Here is a 23,808-nt window from a genome sequence, read left to right as displayed (position 1 = left end):
TAACATTCTACGCCTGCGCTCTGCGGCGCTTACTGGCACATATGCGCAGTGAGCCGCCAATAACCGGGATCTGGGTTAGGATGGCTGCACAAGAATCTGCTGCAAGAAGAGCAAGGGCTGTGACAGGATGCAATTCCAACCCCCACCAAGCAAAGTTGACTGAGGGCACATGGATCCTGTTGTCTACAGACAACAGCAATTACAGAACAATCAGCTGCAGGGAGCGACTGGATCAGTCTTTTAATAGAAAAAAATCAACATTCAACAGTAGCAACACACATCTCTTGAAATCCAGACAGCTTTGAGCTTCAGTTCTTCACCTTGGGAGGTGGCCTGTGTGCAGAAGATAGGAGATTGGGGATGGGGAGATGGTGTCACAGCTTGTCATCATTTTGGGGGTCCCCAGAACCATGGCACTGCTGGTGCCTGGAAGGGAGGTCTCTGTCCCGGTGGATTACTGGGCCCCTGCTCACCTGTACACACCCACAACCACAGCATGGTCTCTTTCATAGGGCTCTAGGGTCAACTGTTCCTGGGGCTTCATGTTCTCCTGCTGCATCTTCTTCACTTCAGAGGCAAACACGGCCTCAGCTGAGGCTGTGGAGTCAATGCAGTTGGCCTACAGAGGAGGAAGGATTTGTGGTCTGCAGCAAGGCAGTGGGCTTTTTCCCTTTTTTCATGCTTTTTAAACCAGAAGTATGTCTTCATCAAGTGAAACCCAGGCTTGCAAATGTGGTCAAAGACTTAATTAGAATAAGTTTTAAATATGGTTCTCTGAAGCAGGATGTCCTATTTATCTAAAAGTCAGTGTTTAAATTTTAAACCCAGCTTTTTTTTTTTTTCCCTCACCTACTTCATCTTAGTAATATTAGTATGAAGCTGGGAACAATAAAACCAAGGTCACAAAAGGCTAACAAATGGTGAACCTGGTGAAAGGCACAAGGCGGAGTTTTTATCTCAAAACATTCTGAGAAATGCACTCAGAATGGGCATTTCCCAATCCATGTCAGGATCTGTTTAAACACTTCACATACATCGATTAATTTAATCCTTACATCAACTCTTAAGAAGACAGGTATTTCTATGTTGCAAGAAAAAGAAACTGACAATGATTAAATAACTTACTCAATTGGAATTCAAACTAAGATGGTCATCATGCACATGACTGCCACTCTCTTGCCTCTTTTACCCAAAAGATACCCCCCAGGATGTTGCCACTCAGTTTTAGATTTCAAGCCCCGCACCTTAATGGAAATTACAAAGTGTCCTCCATTGCGCAGGAAAGTGTGGGCATTTAGGGCCACGATCCGGGTCTGGTCTGGCTGGGCCACGTCCGCAAAGATCACATCTACCATTGCTAAGGAGAAAGGACGATACTGTTAAAGAAGTTGGATACATGCTAGATCGTTCCAGATCCTCCTGTGGGGCCTGTGCTCCATTACCAGCAGTTTCCTGGAAGAGTCTCCCTACTTCCAGTCTCACTCTCTCCAAATGATCCCCCTTCCCTCCACAGTACCCTGAGATGGGTCCAAAACTGACAGTCACACCACTTATCCAATCCTCTTAATTGGATGCCATCTACTCTTGTGGCCAACTGGGCTGGGTATGGGGGACACAGAGAGGAGTCAGACCTGGACCCTGTCCTTGAGGTGCACTGAGGTCTTGAGGAAGAAAACAGACACATCATGAGAAAGACAAGTAAAGCTGAGTAGTTTAAAGGCAAGAGTGGGAACAGGCCTGTGAAAAAACTACAGGACAAGGGGAAGGAAATGACTGTGTGTGGGGAAAAAATGCACAGAAAGAAAAATGAATGGAATGAAAATATTTTTAAGGCAATGTGACTTTAAAAAAATGAAAAGGTAGTTTAGTGAAAACTGATTCTTTGAAAACTGGGAAAAGCAGATAGCAAATGTTCTTATCAGTTACCTCTGGGGAGATTTAAAAGACTTTCCATTTTTATACTATATTTTTAAAAAATAGTTATTAATATTCAATAGGGCCATGTGGGGAGAGGAAAGACAGTAGAATGAAACAGACATTATTACTGTATGTATATATTTGTCTGTATGACCAATGATTCTGCAACATGTACATTCAGAAAAATGAGAAATTATATCCCATGTATGTATATCAAAGTGCATAAAAGCATTCTACTGTCATTATAACTAATTAAAACAAAAAAGAAATTAAAAAAAATATTCAATAGGCCCCTCTGGTCCAGGCCACACACAGCTTGTGCTTTCTGGGCTAGGATCTCACCAGACAATAAGGACCCCGGAAAGTGGCTTCTTTTGTTTAGGAACACTGTAAAGATTAAGAAGGGAGGAGACAAGTCTGCTTCTTCCATGGCACCAGATATCTGAACCCCTGAAGCAGGGTCATGACCTTCACCACCTCTCCTGGTTCCCCTCCCCATTTTTCCATTCCCATCCATTGCTCTTCCAATCTGACCCCGTCTGAATCTTCCAGGAAACCTGGTTTGGCATGCCTTGCCTGCCTTGGACCACCCCATGGACCCACTCTCACCAATGAGCATGCGGTATTTGTGTGGATGCCGAGCATCTTCAATCACAGGAATAATGTTGGTCCTCTTCTTGGCCAAGTTAATGAGGTCACGGCCAGATCGGTGAGAGAACTCAACTGCATAGACCAGTCCATCCTAAGATAAATCCAATAATAATCAGCAACAACACTGGTCCTCATCTAGGGAATGACTACTTTGGGTTCATCCACTGCACATCACTTCAGACTCCCAACAAAATCCAACTATTTAAATACTGTTTTTATCATACTCATATTACAGGTGAATAAACTGAGGTTTGAAGTCACTGGCCAAGGGTCACTCAGTTATCAGCAAAGCTACACAATCCTAGTTTGCCTGATCTGAGAGCCCAGGCTCCCCAAAAATAGGCAACCAAAGCACAGAGATGAAATAACCAGAGCTAAGAGTATTTGAAATGGATCAGGCCCTTATAGGAATTAACTTATTTAACTGTCACAACAACCTCATTCTCCAGAGTATTAAACTGAGGCTCAGAGAGGTTAGGTAACTTGCTGAAAGCCACTTCATCATTAAATACCCAAGAGTCTAGGGTTTTTAACATGCCTATAATCATAAGTGAACAAGAAGTCATGAAATGAGATACACACATGCCAGGTGCCCTCTGTGGGAAACCAGTACACACAAGAAATGCAGACTGGAGACTATGAGAACTACTGGTTCTTTCAAGAGAAAATAGATGATCAGATTTTGGGTACATAAATCCCCATTCCCCACTCCTTTACGGGGATTAATCCCAAAGGAATTTTATTACTGAGCTATTATCTCCAGCCATTTTCATTTTTTTATTTTGAGACAGGGTCTTGCTGAGTTGCCCAGGCTGTCCTCAAACTTGAAAAGATTGTCCTTGGACTTGCAATCCTCCTACCTCAACACCTGAGTAACAGGATTATAGGTGCGAGCCATCACACCTGGCAGAGGACATGAATTTTTAAAGAAGGCAACAAATCCAAATAGTTTGGTATCTATACTCCCAGCTCTGGATCCCACACAAATGCTGGTCTTTCCATGCCCATACCACCTTCCTCAAGGCCAAGAACCCAGGAGTGCAGCTGAATGAGCATCTACTTCAGGCTGCTCTGCTGACTCACAGGTACTGTGTCGGAAGGAGATGGCCCAACATCACATACGGTAGGGAAGCAGCTAGGACCACTTCAGGGTGACAGAGGAGGTGGCCTTTCCCTTCATCCACCTCTCTACCTGTCTACTCACCTGACCTACGATGTCTGACACATGAGAGACGGTGGTGCCTGAAGCTGCTCCGAGGTAGAGCACTTTGGCCCCTGGCTTTATGTGGATCTGGTCCACACCACCCAGGATTGCTGCTGCCAGCTTGGAGCGGAAGGGGTTCCAGGCTCGGTACTCAATTTTGTCATCTCCCTCCTGTGTCAAGAAATATGAAGATGGAAGTTAGTGTTGGACTCTTCTATAGGACCCCATTTCCCTTGGCTCTAAGAACCCTCAAAAGAAATGAAGTTCAGTTGTTACACAGGAACTGAACATGGACTCCCAGCAGTGAGCACGACAGGTGTACCCCTGTCCTCGTGTGGATGTTGCTGACTTGATGAGAAGAGGCAGCAGGAGACGGTAAATACAAGGAATAATAGTCAGACCTGTGCACTTCTCATTTCCTGTCCTCGCAACTATTTATGCTACTCCTGGTCCCAGGTGCTGCAGACAAAATAGTGAAGACTCCAATCCTGCCCTTAAAGGATTAAGAATACACTGAGGTAACTAACTAAACACAAACTTGCATGTTAGATGGTGAACATGCTAGGAGAGAACACTGAGCCAGGAAAGATGTGAAGTTTGGGAAACACAGCAAGGAACGTGCAAAAATCAGGAAGGGCAGCCAGGAAGGGCTGGGCAGGAGACTGTTGAACCAGACCTGGAGGGCAGGGGGAGCCATTCCAGCTACGTGGGGAAGAACACTCCAGGCAGAGGGACCGCAAACAGGAAGGCCCCAAGCAGGCCCATGGCTGGACACAGAGAAAATGACACAGGAATAGAAGGCAGGGGACTGACGGTAAGGGCTGCTTTTAACAGACAGGGTGATATGAGCCTACCCTGTCCGAAAGACCAGGTGACACCTAACCAGAGATGCAGATGAGAAGGAAGCAGCTTTGCATGGACCTGGGAGAGGGGAGAGTGGGAGGCCAGTGTGGCTGGGGGCACCTGTGGGGAGAGTGGAGGAGACAGGCTCATGAGCGGGGAGGGGAAGTTAGAATGTGCAGAGCCACAGGGAGGACTCAGGAGGGCCACAGTCCGACTAAGTGTTAAGATGGCCCCCTGGCTGTCATATGGAGGAAACACAGCAGGGGCAGGGAGACAAGACCACTGGTGACACCATCAGCTGGGGCCTGGTGGCTTGGAGAGGGGCCCAGGTCTCACCGAAATGGAGACTCTCTTCTCTCCATACACAGATTCTCCAGGAACCAGATTCTTGGTGACAAGCGCGTCTTCTTTTCCACGACAAATGAAGACCCCTGGTGAAGGCAGAGAGTGGGGCTGAGACTCCAGCCCTGCCCTGTCCCACACCAGCTGCCGTCCCGTCCCCACTCACCCTCATGTCGATGAGGTTCCACCATCACATTCTTTCCTGACTGGTTTCCTCTTTTTCCGCCCCGGCCACGGCCCCGATTGCCACCAGGCTGGAAGCCTCCACCTGCGAAGAAGAGCTGCAGTAGGAGGGGGACCCGCGGTCTCCCTCCCCCTGAGGCTCGGGAAGGCCCCTGCGCCCCACTCCCCGATGTCACTTACCCCTTCCTCCTCCTCCGCCACCTCCTCCTCGGCCACGGCCTCTAAAGCCACCTCGACCTCGGCCTCCACCAAAGCCCCCTCGGCCTCCGCCACGACCACCTCGACCACCTCGGTCACCAAAGCCCCCTCGGCCACCGAAGCCGCCCCCACGGGGACTGAAACCTGTGGTGGGAACAAAACCAGGAATCAGGGCCATGAAGCTTAAAAGACTAAATAGCTCTTACCTGGCAGCCCCACTCAGGTGGGACACCGAGGAGCAGTGCCGGTGTGTGGCAGGACAGGCGTCCAAGAACGTCCAAGCGCAGGAAGCGCCGAAGGAGCCCAAATGCACATGGGCAGAATGGACAGACACGACAGAGGAATGTTCATAATTGACAATGGAAATGACCTTCAGTCACACACCACAGACAGGTCAAACTTAGAATTACAATGTTAAGTGAAAAAACAAGTTTGAGAAAACCTTTTTTTTTTTTTTTTTTTGTGATGGTAAGTAACAATTAAAGTTAAAGCCACACTGTGTTGACACATGTGGTAACTGCCCCTGCCCTGGAGGCAAGGGGATCATAAAGGTGAAATCATGATTGGGTTACTGACCAGGAAGGAGTTATTAATTATGGTGCAGAGACAGAGGTGGAAAATGGATATAGACGCAACCCCTGTGTGTGTGTGCACTGTGGCCAGAGTCCCCTAGATCCACCTGACGTTGCATCTGGAAGGAAAGTACCAACCCCCAAACAGAGGGCAGTTTAGTGCAATGCTTGCCCAGCTAACTCTTTTGCCTGCTTCCAAGTTTCCAACATTCTTCCCAGCTCAGGAATAAAGTGGGAAAAAAAGCAGGGCGTGGTGGTGCATGCCTATAATCTATGCAGTTTGGAAGGCTGAGGCAGGAGGATGGAGAGTTCAAGGCCGGCAACGGCAAGGCATTAAGCAACTCAGTGAGACCCTGTCTCACACAAAATAGGGCTGGGGATGTGACTCAGTGGTCGAGTGACCCTGAGTTCAATCCCTGGTACCAATAAAAAAAAAGGATAACAATCCACAAGTGGTTTAGGGATTGTCAATAATATCAGAAATTTAGGGCTGGTGATATAGCTCAGTTGGTAGATTGCTTACCTTGCATGCACAAGGCCCTGGGTTCAATCCCTCTAGCACCACACCAAAACAAAAAAAAACAACAACAACAACAACAAAAAAAAAAAACCCAGAAGCTTAATAAAAATACATTTGGAGAGACTTTGTTTTTGATATTTCAGGAAACATTGTTCTCAAAGTACAAAACAATGCATAAAGCAGACTGAATTCTTCTGGTGCTAACCAATTCCACATTTTACTTTTCTGTGATGTTTTAAAAGCTCTGAAGTACTATTCTGAAACACCCCAAGTTATTTTTTCTTTTCTTTTTTTTGGGTGGTGCTGGGGATGGAACCCAGGGCCTCGCACATGCTAAGCAAGCTCTCTACCACTGAGTTATATCCCCAGCCCCCCCCCCTTTAAGTCTTATTTTGCGAAGGGTATGGCTAAATTGCTCAGCTATACTCAAACTTGTGATCCCCCTGCCCGACTTCAGAATAACTGGGATTACAGGTGTGCAGAACTGTGCCAGCCTTCAAAAGCCACAAGACTTCTTAAAGCATGGTTAGTTTGAAAGTTAGTGATGGTTTAATATTATCTCATGATGTAAATTATTCAATAATAAACTCACTAAAGTTTTTGTAAAGGTACACTATATCCACAGCCTGCCATAGTTTCATGTATCTAAATGGTATTAAAAATGAAAAAATAATTTTATTTTTTGTTTTTGCTTTCTTTGAAAGTGTAACTTAATAGCTATTCCTAATCTAATTTTTTAAAAAATTAATAGCTATATGTTCAAAATACCCAAACATCACCTGGCGTTACCTCCTGTCTTGTGCTCCTCTGCAGTCTACTTTCCACATAGCAGCTAATGGTTGATCTTTTCAAGACAGCAAAATCAGGTCTCACCATTCCCCTGAACAAATCCCTCCGAGGATTTTCCATCACAAAATGAAATCAAAATTTCTTTCCCTGGCTTACAAAGCCCCAAACCAATGAGTTCAACCTGTGGCTAAATCCCTGAAACTTAAGAGATGTTGATTTAATTGTGCTGGGAATGAGGACTTTTTAGAGCTCCCCAGATGATTCTAACCCCAGTTGAGACCCAATAGACCAAGAATCTGACCCCTGCTGATTTCTCTCACCTCACTGGGTCCCACGCTTTTCCCACCAAAGAATAGTCCAACTTCTAAAATCTCCATCATGTGCTGTTCCCACTGCCTGCTTCCTGAAGAGAGCAGAATAGCTCCCCAACTCCAATGCATTCAGGTCTCTGATCAAATGTTCCCTATCCAGGAGGGCATTCCTGGCTGCACTACCCTTACCCCGCTTTATTTCTCTTCATATATCATACCTATAATTTTAATATTATCATGGCTACCTCCTCCACAAGAATCAAGCTCCAAATGCATAAGGATTTGTTTTGGTTACTGTGGCATCCCCAGCACCATACACAACATCTGGCACAAAGTAGTGGCTCAATAAACATCAACTGAGCAACTGCCTAATGACTGTTAAGTTCCTGGGAATTGCTCCAAGGAGAAAGCACCCTCTCCTTTTGTTCAGAGATGAGGTAATCAGGTAGTGACTGGGAGAGTGCTGGTCTCTCCCCAAAGTATCCTATATAGGGAGGGAGATGGCCATGCCACTTCCATTCATGACCCTAGAGAGTAGGGGAAGGATCATGATTATCATTTCCTACCTCATAAAGTTGTAAAGATTAAATTATTTAATATCCAAAAGCACTTCACATAATACACAGCTGGCACATAGTTCAAACTGAGGGGAGGAGTCCCTCTTCAGCAGAGAAATCCATGAGAGTCTCAACCTAGGCCCCCAAAACAGACCTGGCAAGGGTGGGCATCTGCATGGGGTGCAGCAGGTGCAAGTGTAAGCTTTCAATCCCAGGCACAACGTATCCATATCCTTCAGGTGCTGGGGCTGTCAGAGAAATGTACTGAAAGGACTCACTCCTCAGGAAAAAAACACAGGTTCTTACACACTTTCCCAGAAAGTTCTGAGTTGGGGGCAGGGGGTCTATAGACCCTCTGGTTTAGCATCTGGACTTGTCTCACAGCTTTCCCCAACTGAAAAATGGCAACTCTAGCCAGGCCTAGAGGCACACACCTGTAATCCCAGGAGCTAGGGAGGCTAAGGCAGGAGGACCGCGAGTTCAAAGCCAGCCTTAGCAAAAGTGAGGCTCTAAACAACTCACTGAGACCTTGTCTTTAAATGAAATATAAAATAGGGCTGGGGATGTGACTCAATGGTGAAGCACCCCTGGGTTCAATCCCCCTCACTTCCGCCCCAAATGGCAACTCCATCCTTCACTTATATACTCCAAACTTTAATTAGCCTTCACTCCTTTCAGACTCTGCATACAATCTGTCAGCTCTCTCTTCAAATTATATTCCCAAATCAAAATGCTCTGTCAGCAAGTCCACTGCTACCACCCTGGTCCGAGCCACATCTCCTAGGTTTGGGGTATAAATGCCACTGATGTGCCTGATTCTACCATAAAGTCATTTCCACACAGATGCAAAAGAAAGATCCCTTTAAAAACATCAATCTCACTGCATCAAAATCTCCCGAAGGCTTCCTCTCTCACTCAGGCTAAAAAGCTGACTCCAGACAATTTCTACAACTTCACATTTTACCCTGCAATGGAGAAAAGCCGGGTGGCACGTCCTCCATTCCTTGGGAAATCACACAATCACAGTCCACAGAACATATGCAGGCTTGCTGGGGTCTCAGGATACACAGCCTAGCAACTACCTCCCCTGAATGAAAAGAAAGGGAGTTCATGTAGGGTATGGATCCACAATGCCCTTGTAGATGCCTCATCTCTCCATATATGCACACACACAAGAAGAAAACAAAACCTGAACTAGAGAAACAGACCCTCTTGGCAGTGGTGAAAAACTCCCCAAACTTAGTGGACCCAGTTCTCACACTGAAGAAAAGTAGGTAGTGGGCAGGCATGATTTAGGAAGCTCTTAGACACTAGGGAGAGAAACACTAACTTTGTTCCCCTTGAGAAAGTTAAGGATGACAATTAAAGCCAATATCATGATTTGTCAAGCTGTACTACTACCTCGTTGGGAGTGGTAGTCCACGCCTATAATCCCAGCAGCTCAAGAGGCTGAGACAGGAGGATCCTGAGTTCAAAGCCAGCCTCAGCAACAGGGAGGCATTAAGCAACTCACTGAGTCCCTGTCTCTAAATAAAATAGGTCTGGGGATGTGGCTCAGGGGTCGAGTGCCCCCAAGTTCAATCCCCAATACCAAAAAAAATAAATTAATTAATTTAAAAAAATACCTCGCTTAATCCTAACAGGGTGCCACTTTCTTGATGAGAAAGCTGAGGCTCAGAGAGGAAAAGCTACTTGTCCAAGGTCACCAGTAGGCTGAGAAAGTGAGCCAGAAACAATTATGGAACTGAGGTCCTTCTGTCAAAGCCATAACTCTCATTCCACCGTAAGAGGGGTTGTGAGGTGGTTCCATCAGAGTAACAAGGGAAGCAGAATAAATAAAGACCACTAGTGTTCTGTGCCTACCCTCCCTCCATCCGCTAATGCTGGGCTTGTTTAAGTTTCTCTAACTGCAGAGTTGCGAATCCTAGGCCCCTAAATCTCCATCTCCGGGATCCGCCCCCCCCCCCCCCCCCCCGGCCCCGTTAAACCGTGGAGAGCGGGAAAATGACAAGAGAGGGCAGCACACTACAAAGGGGTGGTTCTCATCCACTCCGGTTCTCTCTGAGGAGCAAGTTTGGGAGGCAAGAGGATGGTGGTGACGATGGCGACAGGGGAGGAGACGGAGAAGCGAGCTTTTCAGACCCAGTTCCTTGTCCCAAGATCAAAACTCTCCATCTCCAACCCAAGCCAGATTCCCAAACCCATGCACAGATGCCTGGATGCAGACGCCGGTTCAAGATCCTCAAGTGCTGCCCCCGACCCAATATCCAATCGCCCCTAACGACCGCATCTACTAGACATCAAACCCCAATCCCAGGACCAAGACCCTCGACTCACGACCGAAGCCAGTCACAAACCTTCAGACCTCCAGGGATCAGGATCGATCGCAGGGCAGAACCAGCATCACCTCCCCACACGAGACCGGACCCCAGGCTCAGAGCCCAGGCCCAGGCCCCATCCCTCCGATTCCGGCCTGGCACCCGGATTCCCACTGTCCCCAGTCCTTGAACCCGGACCCCACTGCCAGCCCCCACCTGGCTTCATGGCTAGCGCTGGAGTTGCGCGGATCCGGGAGTCGGCTGCGTCCCTAACTCCACGAGTCTGGAGCTTTCGCACGTGGAAAGGAGCGCAGGCGCGCGGCGGCGTATGGCCCGTGACGCAGCCACGTATCCCCGCCCCCTGACTGACGGGCCCCGCCTGGAACTCTGCTCGCGTAGTAGGCGGGGATTCCCGGGCTTCTAAGCGCCCCTTCGAGGCCCCGCCCCCTCTGCTCGCTTCCTGCGCTCTGGGCTGCGCTTCCGGTATCCAGCTTCCCTAGAATGCGCACTCGGCTAACCGAGGCTGTTACTTTTTTTTTGTACCGGAAGTTGAGCCCAGGGGTGCTTAGCCATTGAGCTACACCCCCTTTTTAATATTTTATTTAGAGACAGGTCTCACTATTTTGCTCAGGTTCTTGATGAGTTGCTGAAATTGGCTGTGAACTCGCGATCCTCCTGCCTCAGCCTCCCTGGGAGCTGGGATTACAGGCGTGCGCCCCCTGCCTGGCATCAGAGCTCTTACTGAGGCCTCAATACGGGCTCTGCTCTCTCCCTCTCTTCTTTATTCCTGGCTCCCTCTGTACTCAATATGCCTTCCACCCCCAAGAATAAGCAAGCACCTTTTCTGAGTTCCCATTCATACCTTCGGAAAACATTCACTGTGGACCTCGTATGTTCCAGACACTATGAAAGGGTCAGGCGCGGTGGCGCATGCCTTTCATCCCAGCGATTCAGGAGGCAGGAAGATAGCAAGTTCAAGGCCAGCCTCAGCAACTTAGTGAGGCTCTGTCTCAAAAAATAAAAAGGGCTGGGGAAGTGGCTCAGCGGTTAAGTGCCCCTGGGTTCAATCCTTTGTTTAAAAAAACTTTTTTTTTTCTTCAAAACTGTGGGATGAAATAGTTGAGTCTATTCTGGATTTCTAGGAACTGTGCAATAATTTAAATGGGTCCAATTCAAGATAGTGTTACCTATTTCTTATAGAATTTACTGTTGGCCTTCTAGATAATTTTTTTTTTTCCTGAAGACAAAATTACTCAGAGTGCAGTGCAGATTTGGGCTGCCAGCCTTGTTTCTTAGAGTCCTGGCACTATCTCCTGGGTTCCAATGTACTTCACCTGCCAAATTACTCTTGTAGACTTGAAATTGGCATTTTCAGCTAGTAATTAGTGAGTGCCTCCTGTCCCTACTTGTGCTAGGGACACAGTGTCGACTGAAACAGCCCCAGGCTCTGCCCTCCTGGAGCTGACAGTCCAGTCAGGAAACAGACTGGTCTCTGCACAGTGTAAGCCCAGAGCCAGGCCAATAAAGGAAGCACAGGCAGTCAGGGTAGGACTGAGGTGAGAGAGCCACTTGGGGCTGTTTCTGATGCTCCCCATCATCTCATCTTCCTCTGAAGCTTTCATTACTTTCTACCTCTAAGTACCACTTGCTTTCCCCTGATGGGGCTTTCCATGCAGAGGACTTATTTCCCTTCCACCCTCATACCCATTGGATCTGTAGATGGGTTAAGACCCCCAGCTCCTCAGTGTCATTTTTCTTTTCTTTTTTTCTTTTTTGGTTCCAGGGATTGAACCCAGGGTCACTTAATCACTGAGCCACATCCCTGGCCCTTTTTAACATTTTTTATAGAGACAGGGTCTCACTGAGTTGCTTGGGGCCTTGCTGAGTTGCTGAGGCTGGCTTGGAACTCATGATCCTCCTGCCTCAGCCTCCCCAACCACTGTGATTACTGACGTGAGCCATGGTACCCAGCTCCTGGCTGTCATTTCTAAACCCTCCTCTGTCTCCTCCCTAAGGAAACTTTGAAGTTTCCCTAGCCACATTGTAGCAACTGCTTTATTACTACCAACTCTATCAACTCCCAAGCCACTTCTGCTCTTTGTGATTTTAGCTCCCACGGGACTTACTGCAACCTACACTGCTCCCATCATTATTTTTCATGATTTCCGAATTCAGATAGATGGTCTTTCAACCATTCTGGCCTCTCAGTGCCTTGACCTTCACCCCCACTCCCCCACCCCTGCCCAGTGATCCTGTATTCCACCTAGCCCTTCTCCCCTATGGTCACACTTAGACCTCCTGCAGGGGTCAGGCATGGTAGTGCACACCTGTAATCCCAGCAACCAGGGAGCCTGAGGCAGGAGGTTCACAAGTTGGAGATCTGTCTGAGCAACTTTGTGAAAGCCCGTCTCAAAATTTAAAAATGACAAAGGGCTAGCGATGTAGCTCAGTGGTAGGGCAATCCTGGTTTCACCAGTACCAAAAAACAAAACCAAAAACCTTGTACTGAGGACACAATGGTGACTGTGATAGCCCTAGAGGTTCCAGATGCTGAGGAAGAAAGAACCTGTATCTAAAACATTGCCAGCCCTAAAACTATAGCCCCTACGGGAGTTTAGTTTGGGGCCTCTTGCTTTCTGTCCATCACCTCCTATCTCTCCACCTCACTCCATCTGAGGCCAATGCTCCTATTGATCCTTCCTCCCCAGCACTCCATTGAGCTGCCCGCCTGTTCATTGTCCTCACCCCATTGTGACCACTTTACCCTTTATCATCCAGATTCCCCACCATCACTATCACCACACCTTCCCATTGCCAAATGGACTGATAGCACCCCTCTAGTTACAGCCCCAGCACCCTGGCTGTTGAGCCAAAACCACCCGGCCATGTTGGCTGGTTCATAATAAACCTTCAAGCTGTTTTCTACACTTACTGTCTTCATTTCTTCTCATCTTTTCTCTTGGACCCATTTTAATCCAATATTTCCCACCATCACCCCACCAAAATAGTTTTCTTTAGATCACTAAGGACCTCCCTGTTGCTAATGCCAATGGTAAATCTTCTTCCCTAATTTTATTTATTATCAATAACATTTGACACTCCCTCTTGCTTAATATGCTTTTTTTTTCCCCCCATTTGGCTTTCGGAACCTCCCCTGTATTTTCTCAGTGCCCTCATCTTCCATTTTTGACTTATTGGTTGAATTTACACGTTAAATCCTCACTCCAGCTCTTTAAGTGCTGTCAATCATTCCGCTTTAAAGAAGAGGAAACGGAGCCAGAGAGAAATTCAGGATATCGCTAGGATTATAAGTGATGAAGTCAGAATCTAGCCATCTCTCCTTCACTTGTTTCTTTCCTCCCTCCAATCGTTTGTCGTTTCACCCATCCATTCCTCTAATCATTCATTTCCACATCTTCCTGTTTCCCCATTCACCCTTTTCCCATCCCAGCCACCGGTAGATTCTTCTACTCATGCATCTAAGCATGCACACACCGCTCCTCTCACCCCCAATGTTCACTTCCCAGATTCCCCTCATGTGCTGGAAGGAAAGTCAGGATGAGAAAGCATGAAAAAGAAACATCAGCGTGCAGCTTGGCTTGAGATATTTATTCAGTGCTCTCACATTGGGCCTCAATGGCTCAGCAAAGGGGTAGAGCAGGGTAAGGGCACACAGTGCATCCTTTCACCTCCAGAAGGGTCAGGTCTTGATGTCTTCATTCCCAGTGGATGATTCATCAGTCATAACTGCAAGAGACAAGCACTCAGCACCTCCTCTAGCGGACTAGGCAACCCACCCAACCTGCCTGCTTCCCAAGAGGATCCAGATCCTCCTGCCCTCAAGAATCCTGGCTCCAACATGACAGCCCTCACCCCAGCCCTCACCATTGGGAGAAGTCCTTTGCTTTCCATTTCTCCATTCCTGTCTCCGTGGGCACATCATTGGTATGGACCCCGTCAAAGTTTCCGCAGGCCCCACACAGCTTGCCAGAATGCTCATCACCAACCATCACAGCCAGCTGCCCATTGGTCTCAAGTTGGATTTGGACCCCTCCCTTCTGGTTGACTAGCATGGAGCCATCGGGTGTCTGCCTCACAGACACAGATGAGAACACTTCTGCTGGGAGATCCACTGGGAGACCGTTCACCTGGTAGTGGGAAAACATGGAGGTGAAGCCAGAGCCACAGAAGAGCTGGGGTGTTATGAAGATGGAGAGTCCAAGCTAGAGAACAAGCTCAAGGTGCTAAAGCAAAGATGCAGGTGCACGCGATGCAGGAATGGCTCCATCAGAAGACAGCTGGAGATCTGAGCGGATGGGTAAAAAGGGTGGAGAGTAGATGGACGAGAAATGGACTGAGGGACCCACATAACATCTCCAGGTCACAGGGGATAAGCACTTTGACCCAGATAGATAAACAAACAAACCCTAGGGTCATCCTGCTTGATCCTAGTCTTCAAAAGAAAAGAAACTTTGAGTCTATTACTGGTTTCCTAACAAGAGCAACATTATCCTTTATTTTTGTAATGGTGACGTCTGAAGGTAAGTAATGATCTTAACAAATATGAGAGGAAATTTTTGTTTCTTTGTCATCAGCTGCAGACTCTGTAACCTTATGAATTTCTTCTTTAAAGAACGGTTGTCCATATAGTGGATGAATGAATCCTTCTAATGTGAACTTGCCAAAGCAAGTTCTTTGAAAGAGATGTTCTCTTTTCTCCAGATGCTCTTGTTTCTGGGTCTTCCTGTCAGATAACTGGAGAGACAGGTAGATAGATAGGAAAAAGTAGATACAGATCTGATGGATTGATGCATGGAGTGTGGGAGGAAGGAAGGAAGGAAGGAAGGAAGGAGATAGAAAAAAATGGAGGGTGGAAAATAGATGGTGGAAGGAAGGAGAGGCAGTGAGATAGACGGAGACTTGGTAGATGGACAGTCTCACCGGCTGCAAGCTGGATCGAAGTCGTTTCTCTTACCAAGCACAGTGTGGCACAGAGGAAGGAGGGCTGAGTTTTTTCACAGAATCAAACTTTTCCTTCTAGATGCCCTGAGCTGGGTACTAGAAAAAAAACTGGTCATCAAGATGGCCAGGGTCCCTGCTCACATAAGACTTATAATCTAGTAAGGCTGAACACTTGGGAGTTTCCTTCCAGGGAGTCTGAAATTTTGGTAAGCACTATGCAGAGTGTGCCTAGGTGACCAGACCCCTGTGCAAACCCTGGGAGATGCTAATGAACTTCCCTGGTAGACAGCATTTCATTTTGTGTGTTTTGTCACAGAGTATCACTGGAGGATTATGCATACCCCGCATGATTCCAGGAGGGGAGAACTCTGGGAAGCTTGGGTTAGGTTTCCTCTGGATTTTGCTTGGTACATCTTTCCTCTTTGTAGATTTTCCTTTGTATTCTTTCATTGTAATAATTCTCAGAAATACAACCATATGCTGGGTTCTCCTAGTATATCTGGGAAACTGGAGATGGTCTGGGGCCATCTCCAGGGGAACCCTGATGGTCATGTGACCCCAGACTGACCAATTGCAGCATTCCATCCCTAAGGCTGCAGTGATTGATTCCAGGCATAGGCATGAGTCCAAACTGGCCCAGAGAGACAAAATCTTGGGTCTTTTGTTGAATCAATTTCTGCTGAGGTAGCTAAGCTGATGGGGCATAGCTTGGGGAAGTTGGAGGGTTATCTTCCTATGAAAGGAATGAAGCTGATCTGGTGAACAATAAGTCTAAAAAATAGAGGTATAAATTCCTGATAATATTGCCAGGGCACTTGGATCCAGCCACTCCCGGGGCTCTATCTCTGGATTTTCTAGTTATGTGGGCCAATCAATTAATTTTTTGCTTAAAGCAATTTGAGTCTTGATTGATACTAAAACTACTAAGTTACTTGAGTGTGTTTTTGCTTCCCAAGAACTCAACCCTAAGGAGGCACTAAATCTGAAGTGTTGAGACAAATACAAATTTAGAGACCATACTGCAGAGATCTCGATAAGGAAAACAGCAAGGCAGCCAAGGAGCCAGGAATGTAGAAGAACATTGCAACAGGAAGAATGAAAATCCAGGGGAGACATCCCACCTACCATGCCCCGACTTACCCACACGCCCTTGCCTGGAGTCACAGTGACAATACCCTCTTGGAAGAAGATGTGGAACTGGCTCACGGTTTCAGGCTTTTCATGGCAGGGCTGGACATTAGCAACCACACGGTACCAGGGGATGGTCGGCCGTAGTGTTGGGCAGCGGGAAGATATCTCATAGACACCAGGGGAGCTGAAGGTACTGTTGGCCCCATCGAAGGTGGTGATTTGGGCACCCAAGGAGAGGGTACAGAGACCTTGGGCAGCCTGGCATTTCCGGGATCCTTCCTGGATACCGCAGACATGGCCTGCTGGACAGCCAGCTGCCTCACATGTCAGACCCTTGCTTGAGGAACAGGAACAGCGCTCACTGCAGTCTGAGTTCCACAGGGAGGAGTTCACCTGTGCACAGAATGGGGCCAGGTTAGGGTGGGACAGAGCCTGCAGCAATGGCCACAAGCCCCCCCCACCCCAATCCTCTACTCAGACAGGGTGATTTTGCAGAAGACTCCATTTAAGAAATGAAGTGTGTTTCTCCTATCCATGAATCTAGGTAGGCCTTAAGACTATGCTTGGTCAATCAAATACAGCAGAAGCCATGTTGTGCCAGGTTTGTGTCTAGACCTCAAGAGGCCTGACCGCCCCCACACCCCGCCCCCACACTCTCTCTGTCTCAGGAGGCTGAAGCAGGAGGATCACAAGTTCAAAGCCAGCCTCAGCAAAAGTGAGGCTCTAAGCAACTCAGTGGTTGAATGCCCATGAGTTCAATCCCCAATACCTAAATAAGTAAATAAATAAAAATACTGGGACAACAGATGAAATTTGAATAAAATCTACAGATTAGTATTGAATCAATGTTAACTTCCTGTTTTTTAATCTTTTTTTAAAAATTGTAGTTGGACACAATCCCTTTATTTTATTTATTTATTTTTATGTGGTGCTGAGGATCGAACCCAGCTCCTCACATGTGCTAGGCGAATGCTCTACAGCTGAGCCACAATCCCAGCCCCAGCTTCGTGGTTTTGATAATTATGTGTCATATAAATGAATTTCCTTCTTCTGAGGAAACACATGGTAAAGTACTTATGAGTAAAAGAGAATTACATTTGCAACATTTTCTCAACTGAGAATTGAGAGAAAATAATAGATATATATTTATATTCAGAGGATGATAAAGCAAATCTGGCATAATATCAACAAATGAAAAACCTCACTGAAGGGTATACAGGAGGGCTTTGTACTATTCTTCCAATTTTTCTTTGGCTTTTTTTTTTTTTTGTACTATGAATTTAATCCAGGGGCCCTTTACCACTGAGCTACATCCCAAGTCCTTTATTTATTTATTTATGTTTTTATTGTGAGACAGAGTCTCACTCAATTTCTGGGGGACTCACTAATTTGCCAAGGCTGCCCTTGAACTTGCAGTCCTCCTGTCTCAGCCCGGCAAGTTGCTGGAATTACAGGTGTGTGACACCACACCTGGCTTCTTATGTTTTTTCTTAAGTTTGAATTCATCAAAAATAAAAGTTTGCCAGCATGGTGGCACACACTTGTAATCCCAGCGGCTTGGGAGGCTGAGGCAGGAGGACTGCAAGTTCAAACCCAGTTTCAGCAAAAATAAGGCACTAAGCAACTCAGTGAGATTTTGTCTTTAAATAAAATACAAAATAGGGCTGGGGATGTGGTTCAGTGGTTGAGTGCACTTGAATTCAATTCCTGGTACCGATCAATCAATCAATCATCAATCAATATTTGAAAACCTTGAAAGAAAAAGGTCAGTGTAATGACCAAAATAAACACAGTCATCCCTCAGTTCCAGGATCCAGAGGTGCATCTGTAGCTGCTCAGGTTCTTTATGTAAAATGGCATAGCCCTGGCATATAACCTGCGCACATCCTCCTGTGCACATTAAGTCTTCTCTAGGTTACTTCTCGTGCCTGGCACAATGTAAATGCTACGTAAATAGCAGTTGTACTGCATATATTGTTTAGGGAATAATGACAAGAAAAAGTCAGCACGTGTTGTCAGAACAGATGCAACTTTGTTTTGAAATATTTTCCATCTGTGGTCAGTTGAATCCATGATGTGGACACTGCACACAGAAGGACTAATGGCACTGTGCATATTGATGACTCCCACATTTTTATCTGTGGGCCATGCGTCTCCCCCCGAATGCCAGATTCACAAACCTAATAAAACTTCCATCACAGACAGAAGGCACAGGGCTTAGATAGGGGAGCAAGGGCAGAGGAATCAGGGCTAGGATGGGGAGGTGCAGGCAGAGGGTTGGAGTGAGACGAGGAGGCACGGGGGCGGGGGTGGGAGTCCAGATGACCTAGCTGAGGGGTTTTCTGGATGGCTTCTAGCAGGTGGTGAGACCTGAGGGAAGAGTAGGAATTTGGATCCACTTGGAAGCGGTGCAAGTTAGAGCCACTTGCTTTCTCTACATCACAACTTCTTTATTTGTAAAATGGGGGAAATAGCAAGAAGAGAGAGGCAGAGGGAGATTTTGTGGCCCACACACAGGAGAGGAGGAAGAGATCAGAGTGGTGTGGCCACAAGCCAAGAAATGCCTGTGGTAGGAGAAGCAAGGATCAGATATTCTGCCCTGGAGCCTCCAGAGACCTCACCACCCTACCAACACTGATTTCAGCTCAGTGATCCTGCTTTCTGACCTCGGACCTCCAAACTGTGGAAGAATTATTTTCTCTTGTTTTAAACTACTGGGTCTGGGATAATTTGTTACAGCAGCTTTAGGAAACTCATACAGGTTCCCCATATCAAGTCACTCAGCCAGGAAATGGTGCTTGTGCCTCTGTCCCCATCCATAAGAAGATCACCACAGAAGCTCTGAGTCTCCCTCAAGCTCCTCCAATCACCCCTGCCCACCTCAAGTCCCTGCTCACCAGCAAGTATCGGCCTTGATAGGTACAGCCGCAGTCTTGAGCAGGGATGCAGACACCCTGGGAGAGCAGGAAGCGGTCATCACATTGGCAGCCCTCAAAGCAGCGGGAGGTGCAGCCCGTGAGGCCGGAGAGAGCCGCACAGGAGCTCTGGCAGTGGTGAGTGCACACGGAGTAGTGGCTGTGGGCTGGGCACTTGAGAGCTGCAGAGACAGGGGCACAATGGGGTGACACCTTCAGGAGGGCATGGAATACCTAATGGGATATTCTGCCCACCCAGCCCTGGGTGGGGTGATGCTGAAGACAATTGATGAAGCCAACCCTGAACTCTGTCCTACAGAGCTCACATCCAGCTGCAGACAGCAAGTGCCCCCAAGTGACCGTGCCGCATTGGGAAGAACAGATGGAGGGATCAGGCCTGGGACGGGGAAGTACAGGCAGAGGGGAGTGGGGATGGGCAGACATAGGAGAAAAACAGGGGCCACGAGGACCCAGGGACACACCCAGGAGAAGGCCTGGGTTCTGGCTAAGCAACTGGAGGCTGGTGCAGCTGCCCTGAGTTGGCCACCAGGGCAGGAGAGAGAAGGATCAGGTTTAGGGTAAAATTCTGAGTTCCACTGGGAACATAGCAGGTGTGAGGGACTCTAAGGACACCCAGGAGAAGGTTTCTACCAGGCCCTGGGGCTGGCAGTCAGGGGAGAGTTCAGGGTTGGAGACGGACTGAGTCCACGGTCACCACCGAGGACAGATCCAAGGCTGTGGGCTGGGTGATGGCCCCAGTTATAGGTCCTTCCCTGAGAAGACTGAAGGTGACAGCTCTCCCTTGGGACATGAATGGTCATCAACTTATCTCAGAGAGTCTTAAGGGAACATGTCCCTTCCTTGGGGATTTGAAGGAGAGGTCAAATCCTGTTTGGAATCTAATGGCGGTGGCATTGCTTGGGGGTTTGGGATGTGCCACAGACTCAGGCTTGTATGGACTGCTGACCTGCCCAACCCTTCCTCGGAGGTTGGATCGAATGCCAGGGAAGAAGTGAAGGTCAAGTTGGAGGAGAGTGCATCCCTGAAAGGAGTCTGAGGAGGCACAGTCAGGGGGTAGGAGAGAAGCCTCAGAGGCGGCTGTGGAGGGAGCTGGGGGGAGCACTGTCCTAGGGAGGGACATCCCGAGCCACAGACAGAGAAGGAACAGGCCAGGCATCCTCTGAAGGGCCCATGGACACTCACAGCAGAAGCTGTCTGACCTCCAGGGCTTCACAGACGAGCCGGCTGCCTGACAGTCTGCTGTATACGCCGCCAGGTGCTGGCAGAGGAAGGCTTCGTCACCCTTGTGGGCGCACATGTCATACACACATTGGCGGAAGTATTCAGAGGGCTTCAGCACCTTATGGCAGGTCGCGAAGGGGCCCTGGGGGTCTTGGAGTATGCCACAGACCTTGTTGCCCTCATAGGGTTTTGTCTCCTCTGCCAAGCACACAGGGCAGCCCTGAGGCCCACAACCCTCAAAACAACCCTCCTGGGAGGAGTCCATGTCTTTCCATGAAGCTCCAAAGACCTCCACGCTGGCAGTTACTTTGCCAGTAGGAAGGGCAAAGTCGTCGGTCCAGTTGCCATTGAAGTTCCCACAGAGGCCACAGACCCGTCCATGGAAGGAGCTAGGGACGGATATGAGGATGTGGAAGTCGCCGTCGTAGAGGATCCGCAGCCCCTTGGTCGTCTGCAGAATCAGGTGTCGGCCTTCGGAAGTCACCCGCACAGGGCCCACAGACACGGGCAGGGCCACAGCCTCGCCGTCCACAGTGACCTGGATGGAAGGGTCAGGTGGGTTGGGGATCACAGTGGGTGAGGCTGCCCCTCATGTTCCCAGTGGGGAGCATGTCAGGCCCTCATGGTGGTAGGTGTGTCTCCCCCTACTCTATCAGGGTGGGGTCCTATTTCTTTCAAAACCCCTGGGTTGACTTAACATCTCCCTCGGAACCTACAGGGTGAGGGAATGACTCCCTTGGAATTCCCTGAGCGGAGCTGTGTGCCCTCAGAACCCCAGGTCAGGGTCCTGTTCACTTACCGTTGGCCCTTGATCCAGACTCACAACCAGCTCATCCACAGTAACGCGCAGGCGTTGGGATTGTTCGGATGATGTGTTCTTCTTCTCAAGGACGATGCTAAATCTCTCATCTCCAGACTTCGGGAGGCAGACTTCGGCCAAGACATAAGAACAGGTGCCATGCAGGTCATAGACACGCCCATCAAAGGTGACATAGTGGATGCCTCCGTTGGCCATGCAGCGACCACAGCCCGTGGGATAACAAGCCTGGACGCCATCCTCTCTTCGACACTCCTCATAGGGTCCACAGGCTTCGCCATCCAGGCAGCTGACCTGGCCATGTGGCCCACACTCACAGCGCCGCCCACACTCAGGGCCCGGGTAGAAGGTCGCGCCCAGTGGGTAGTAGCGGCCATCATGGAGGCAGCCGCACTGGCTCACAGGCACACAGGTGTCACCACTAAGCACGAAGTCAGCATCACAGACACAGCCCTCGCGACAGGTGGACTCACAGCCCTCGGGTGCTGTGAGGCTTGGGCAGCTCACCGGGCAGGAGTCCCCGCAGAGCTCATAGTGGCTATTGGCAGGGCACTGGAAAGCTGGGGGGACACAAAAGAGGTGAGCCAGGCAGGTGCAAAGGTAGGTAAGAGGAGGTCCCTGGTGGGAGGACCTGCTTGGACCAATCTGGTGTGTATGGTTGGGTGTAGAGATCTGATCCAGTACACCCTACAGCAGGACTCAGTGTGGGATTTCAGGTGTGTGTGGGAGGAGCAGCTCAGACCAAGGTGTGTGATAACCTGACCAAGGACTTCTAAAGATCAGTGGCTGCCTGGTGAATTTGATCATGTCCATCTCAAAGTGTGAATACACCTGGGGTGTGGGCCAGATGGGCCTCAGGGTATCAACCTGTCTGAGTGGAGCTGATTGTGGTGGCTGACATGATCAGGAGCATCTACAGTCTCTGACACAGTGTGTTTCAGGGCATGTGTATCTGATTGTATGAAGCGAACAGGGTAAACTTGACCCAGATCTGCTTGAAGGGAATGGCCCAGGACTATCTGACTATGAATCTGAATGAATCTCCCTGAAACTGTCAGACTCCTGATTCCATCTGGATTTAAGTGACTTCAGTGTCTCAGTGTGTAATCTAGCTCGATACCATTGAAGGAGTGTGGCCAATTCTGTGTGACTGGGTGTATTCCATTGTATAAGACAGCTCAGGGGCATCTGACCAGGTATGTAGCTCACTAGGTCTCTCTGATCAGGGGTTCCTTGCTGGGTGACTTTGGGTCAACCAACTAGTTCATCTGATTAGGATATCTGAGTGCATGAGTTCACCAGAGCGTATTGGACTCTTGAGTTTCTGACCAGGTGTGTCTAGCTGATCTTGTGTATTTCAATGCCATACCTGATCTGGTGTATTTCAGTGTGTGAATTCCAAGGAGTCTCTGAGGAGATATCTGACTCGGGGACAGGAGAATGGCCCCGAGCCCAATGGAGGCAGGAGGGCACTGGGAAGTGACAGCGGGAACTCTCTCGATAAGTGCACTATGTATGGATCAGTACTTACGACAAAAATCAGGCTTCCTCCACTCTTCGAGAATCGCCCCAGCGGCCTGGCAGGCTGCCACGTAGGCGGCCAAAGCAGGGCAGAGGCCTCCCTGATGGCCCTGGGTCTGGCAGGCATCCAGCAAGCAGGCTTTGAAGTACTGGTCAGGTGGCACCAGGCTGTGGCAGGGTGCTAGTGGGCCGTCGGGGGCCGAGATCATACCACAGGCGTTGGGGCCGCCGAAGGACTCCTGCTCTTCGGGCGTGCAGGGTGCCGGGCACGGCCCTGGCACGCACTCGCCACAGCCAGGTTCGCCGCCCACCTGCCAATCTTCTGGCTTCCCGCCCACCGCGTTCAGGTCGTCCGCCGGATTCTTGTTGTAGTTACCACACAGGCCACAGAGGGCGCCCGCGTACGCCGCCGGCACGCGCAGGCGCACAAAGCTGTCCCCGTCGAAAGTCAGCGAGAGCCCAAAGGCCGTGGTCACCACCACGTCGGCGCCGCTCAGGTGCGCGTGCAGGAGTGGGTCCTTCTGGAAGGGTAGCTCCACGAGCTCGCCGTCCACCTGCGGCCGTGGGAAGGGGGACGGCAGTGAGTGGCGTGGATCCCGGGGTCTAATCCTATCTCCACCTCATATTAGCCGTGGAACCTCCGCACGGAACCGCCCTTAAGCATCTGTACACCTCGTGTCTTGGGCCCCTTTGGCTACTCTGAAGCAGGTACTTTCTGCAGATTCATTTTACAAAGGAATCTACTAAGGCTCAGAGAGTCCGAAGCGGCTGATCCAAACTGTCAGGCTCCCAGGGCTATACTCTGAACCCCTTCA

At 48.9% G+C, this 23,808-nt stretch overlaps 2 protein-coding genes across 2 annotated transcripts in view; both read right to left on the bottom strand.

Moving 5' to 3' along the window:
• Nucleotides 1-215: 215 nt before the first annotated feature.
• Nucleotides 216-10,729, bottom strand: Fbl (fibrillarin rRNA 2'-O-methyltransferase). Its single transcript, XM_026411555.2, has 9 exons — nt 10,622-10,729; nt 5,321-5,482; nt 5,124-5,225; nt 4,952-5,046; nt 3,773-3,943; nt 2,527-2,659; nt 1,245-1,357; nt 474-619; nt 216-333 (listed from the first exon to the last, which is right to left on the bottom strand). Exons 1-9 carry the CDS (start codon nt 10,629-10,631, stop codon nt 309-311), a joined length of 957 nt encoding a protein of 318 aa, XP_026267340.1. The 5' UTR covers nt 10,632-10,729; the 3' UTR covers nt 216-308.
• Nucleotides 10,730-14,286: 3,557 nt separating this feature from the next.
• Fcgbp (Fc gamma binding protein) overlaps nt 14,287-23,808 on the bottom strand; it is a 34,560-nt gene continuing 25,038 nt past the window's right edge. Inside the window, exons 14-19 of the mRNA XM_026411586.2 lie at nt 23,004-23,547; nt 21,455-22,032; nt 20,617-21,193; nt 19,396-19,595; nt 16,508-16,891; nt 14,287-14,553 (exon numbers count right to left, since the gene is read on the bottom strand). Of these exons, the coding sequence (XP_026267371.2) occupies nt 14,287-14,553; nt 16,508-16,891; nt 19,396-19,595; nt 20,617-21,193; nt 21,455-22,032; nt 23,004-23,547 (2,550 nt within the window). The remainder of the gene's footprint in view (nt 14,554-16,507; nt 16,892-19,395; nt 19,596-20,616; nt 21,194-21,454; nt 22,033-23,003; nt 23,548-23,808) is intronic.

The sequence above is a fragment of the Urocitellus parryii genome, chromosome 15 (assembly GCF_045843805.1).
Source record: "Urocitellus parryii isolate mUroPar1 chromosome 15, mUroPar1.hap1, whole genome shotgun sequence".
Classification (NCBI taxonomy): domain Eukaryota; kingdom Metazoa; phylum Chordata; class Mammalia; order Rodentia; family Sciuridae; genus Urocitellus; species Urocitellus parryii.
Note: the sequence above shows the minus strand (reverse complement) of the source record. Positions and strands in the feature narration are given on the sequence as shown.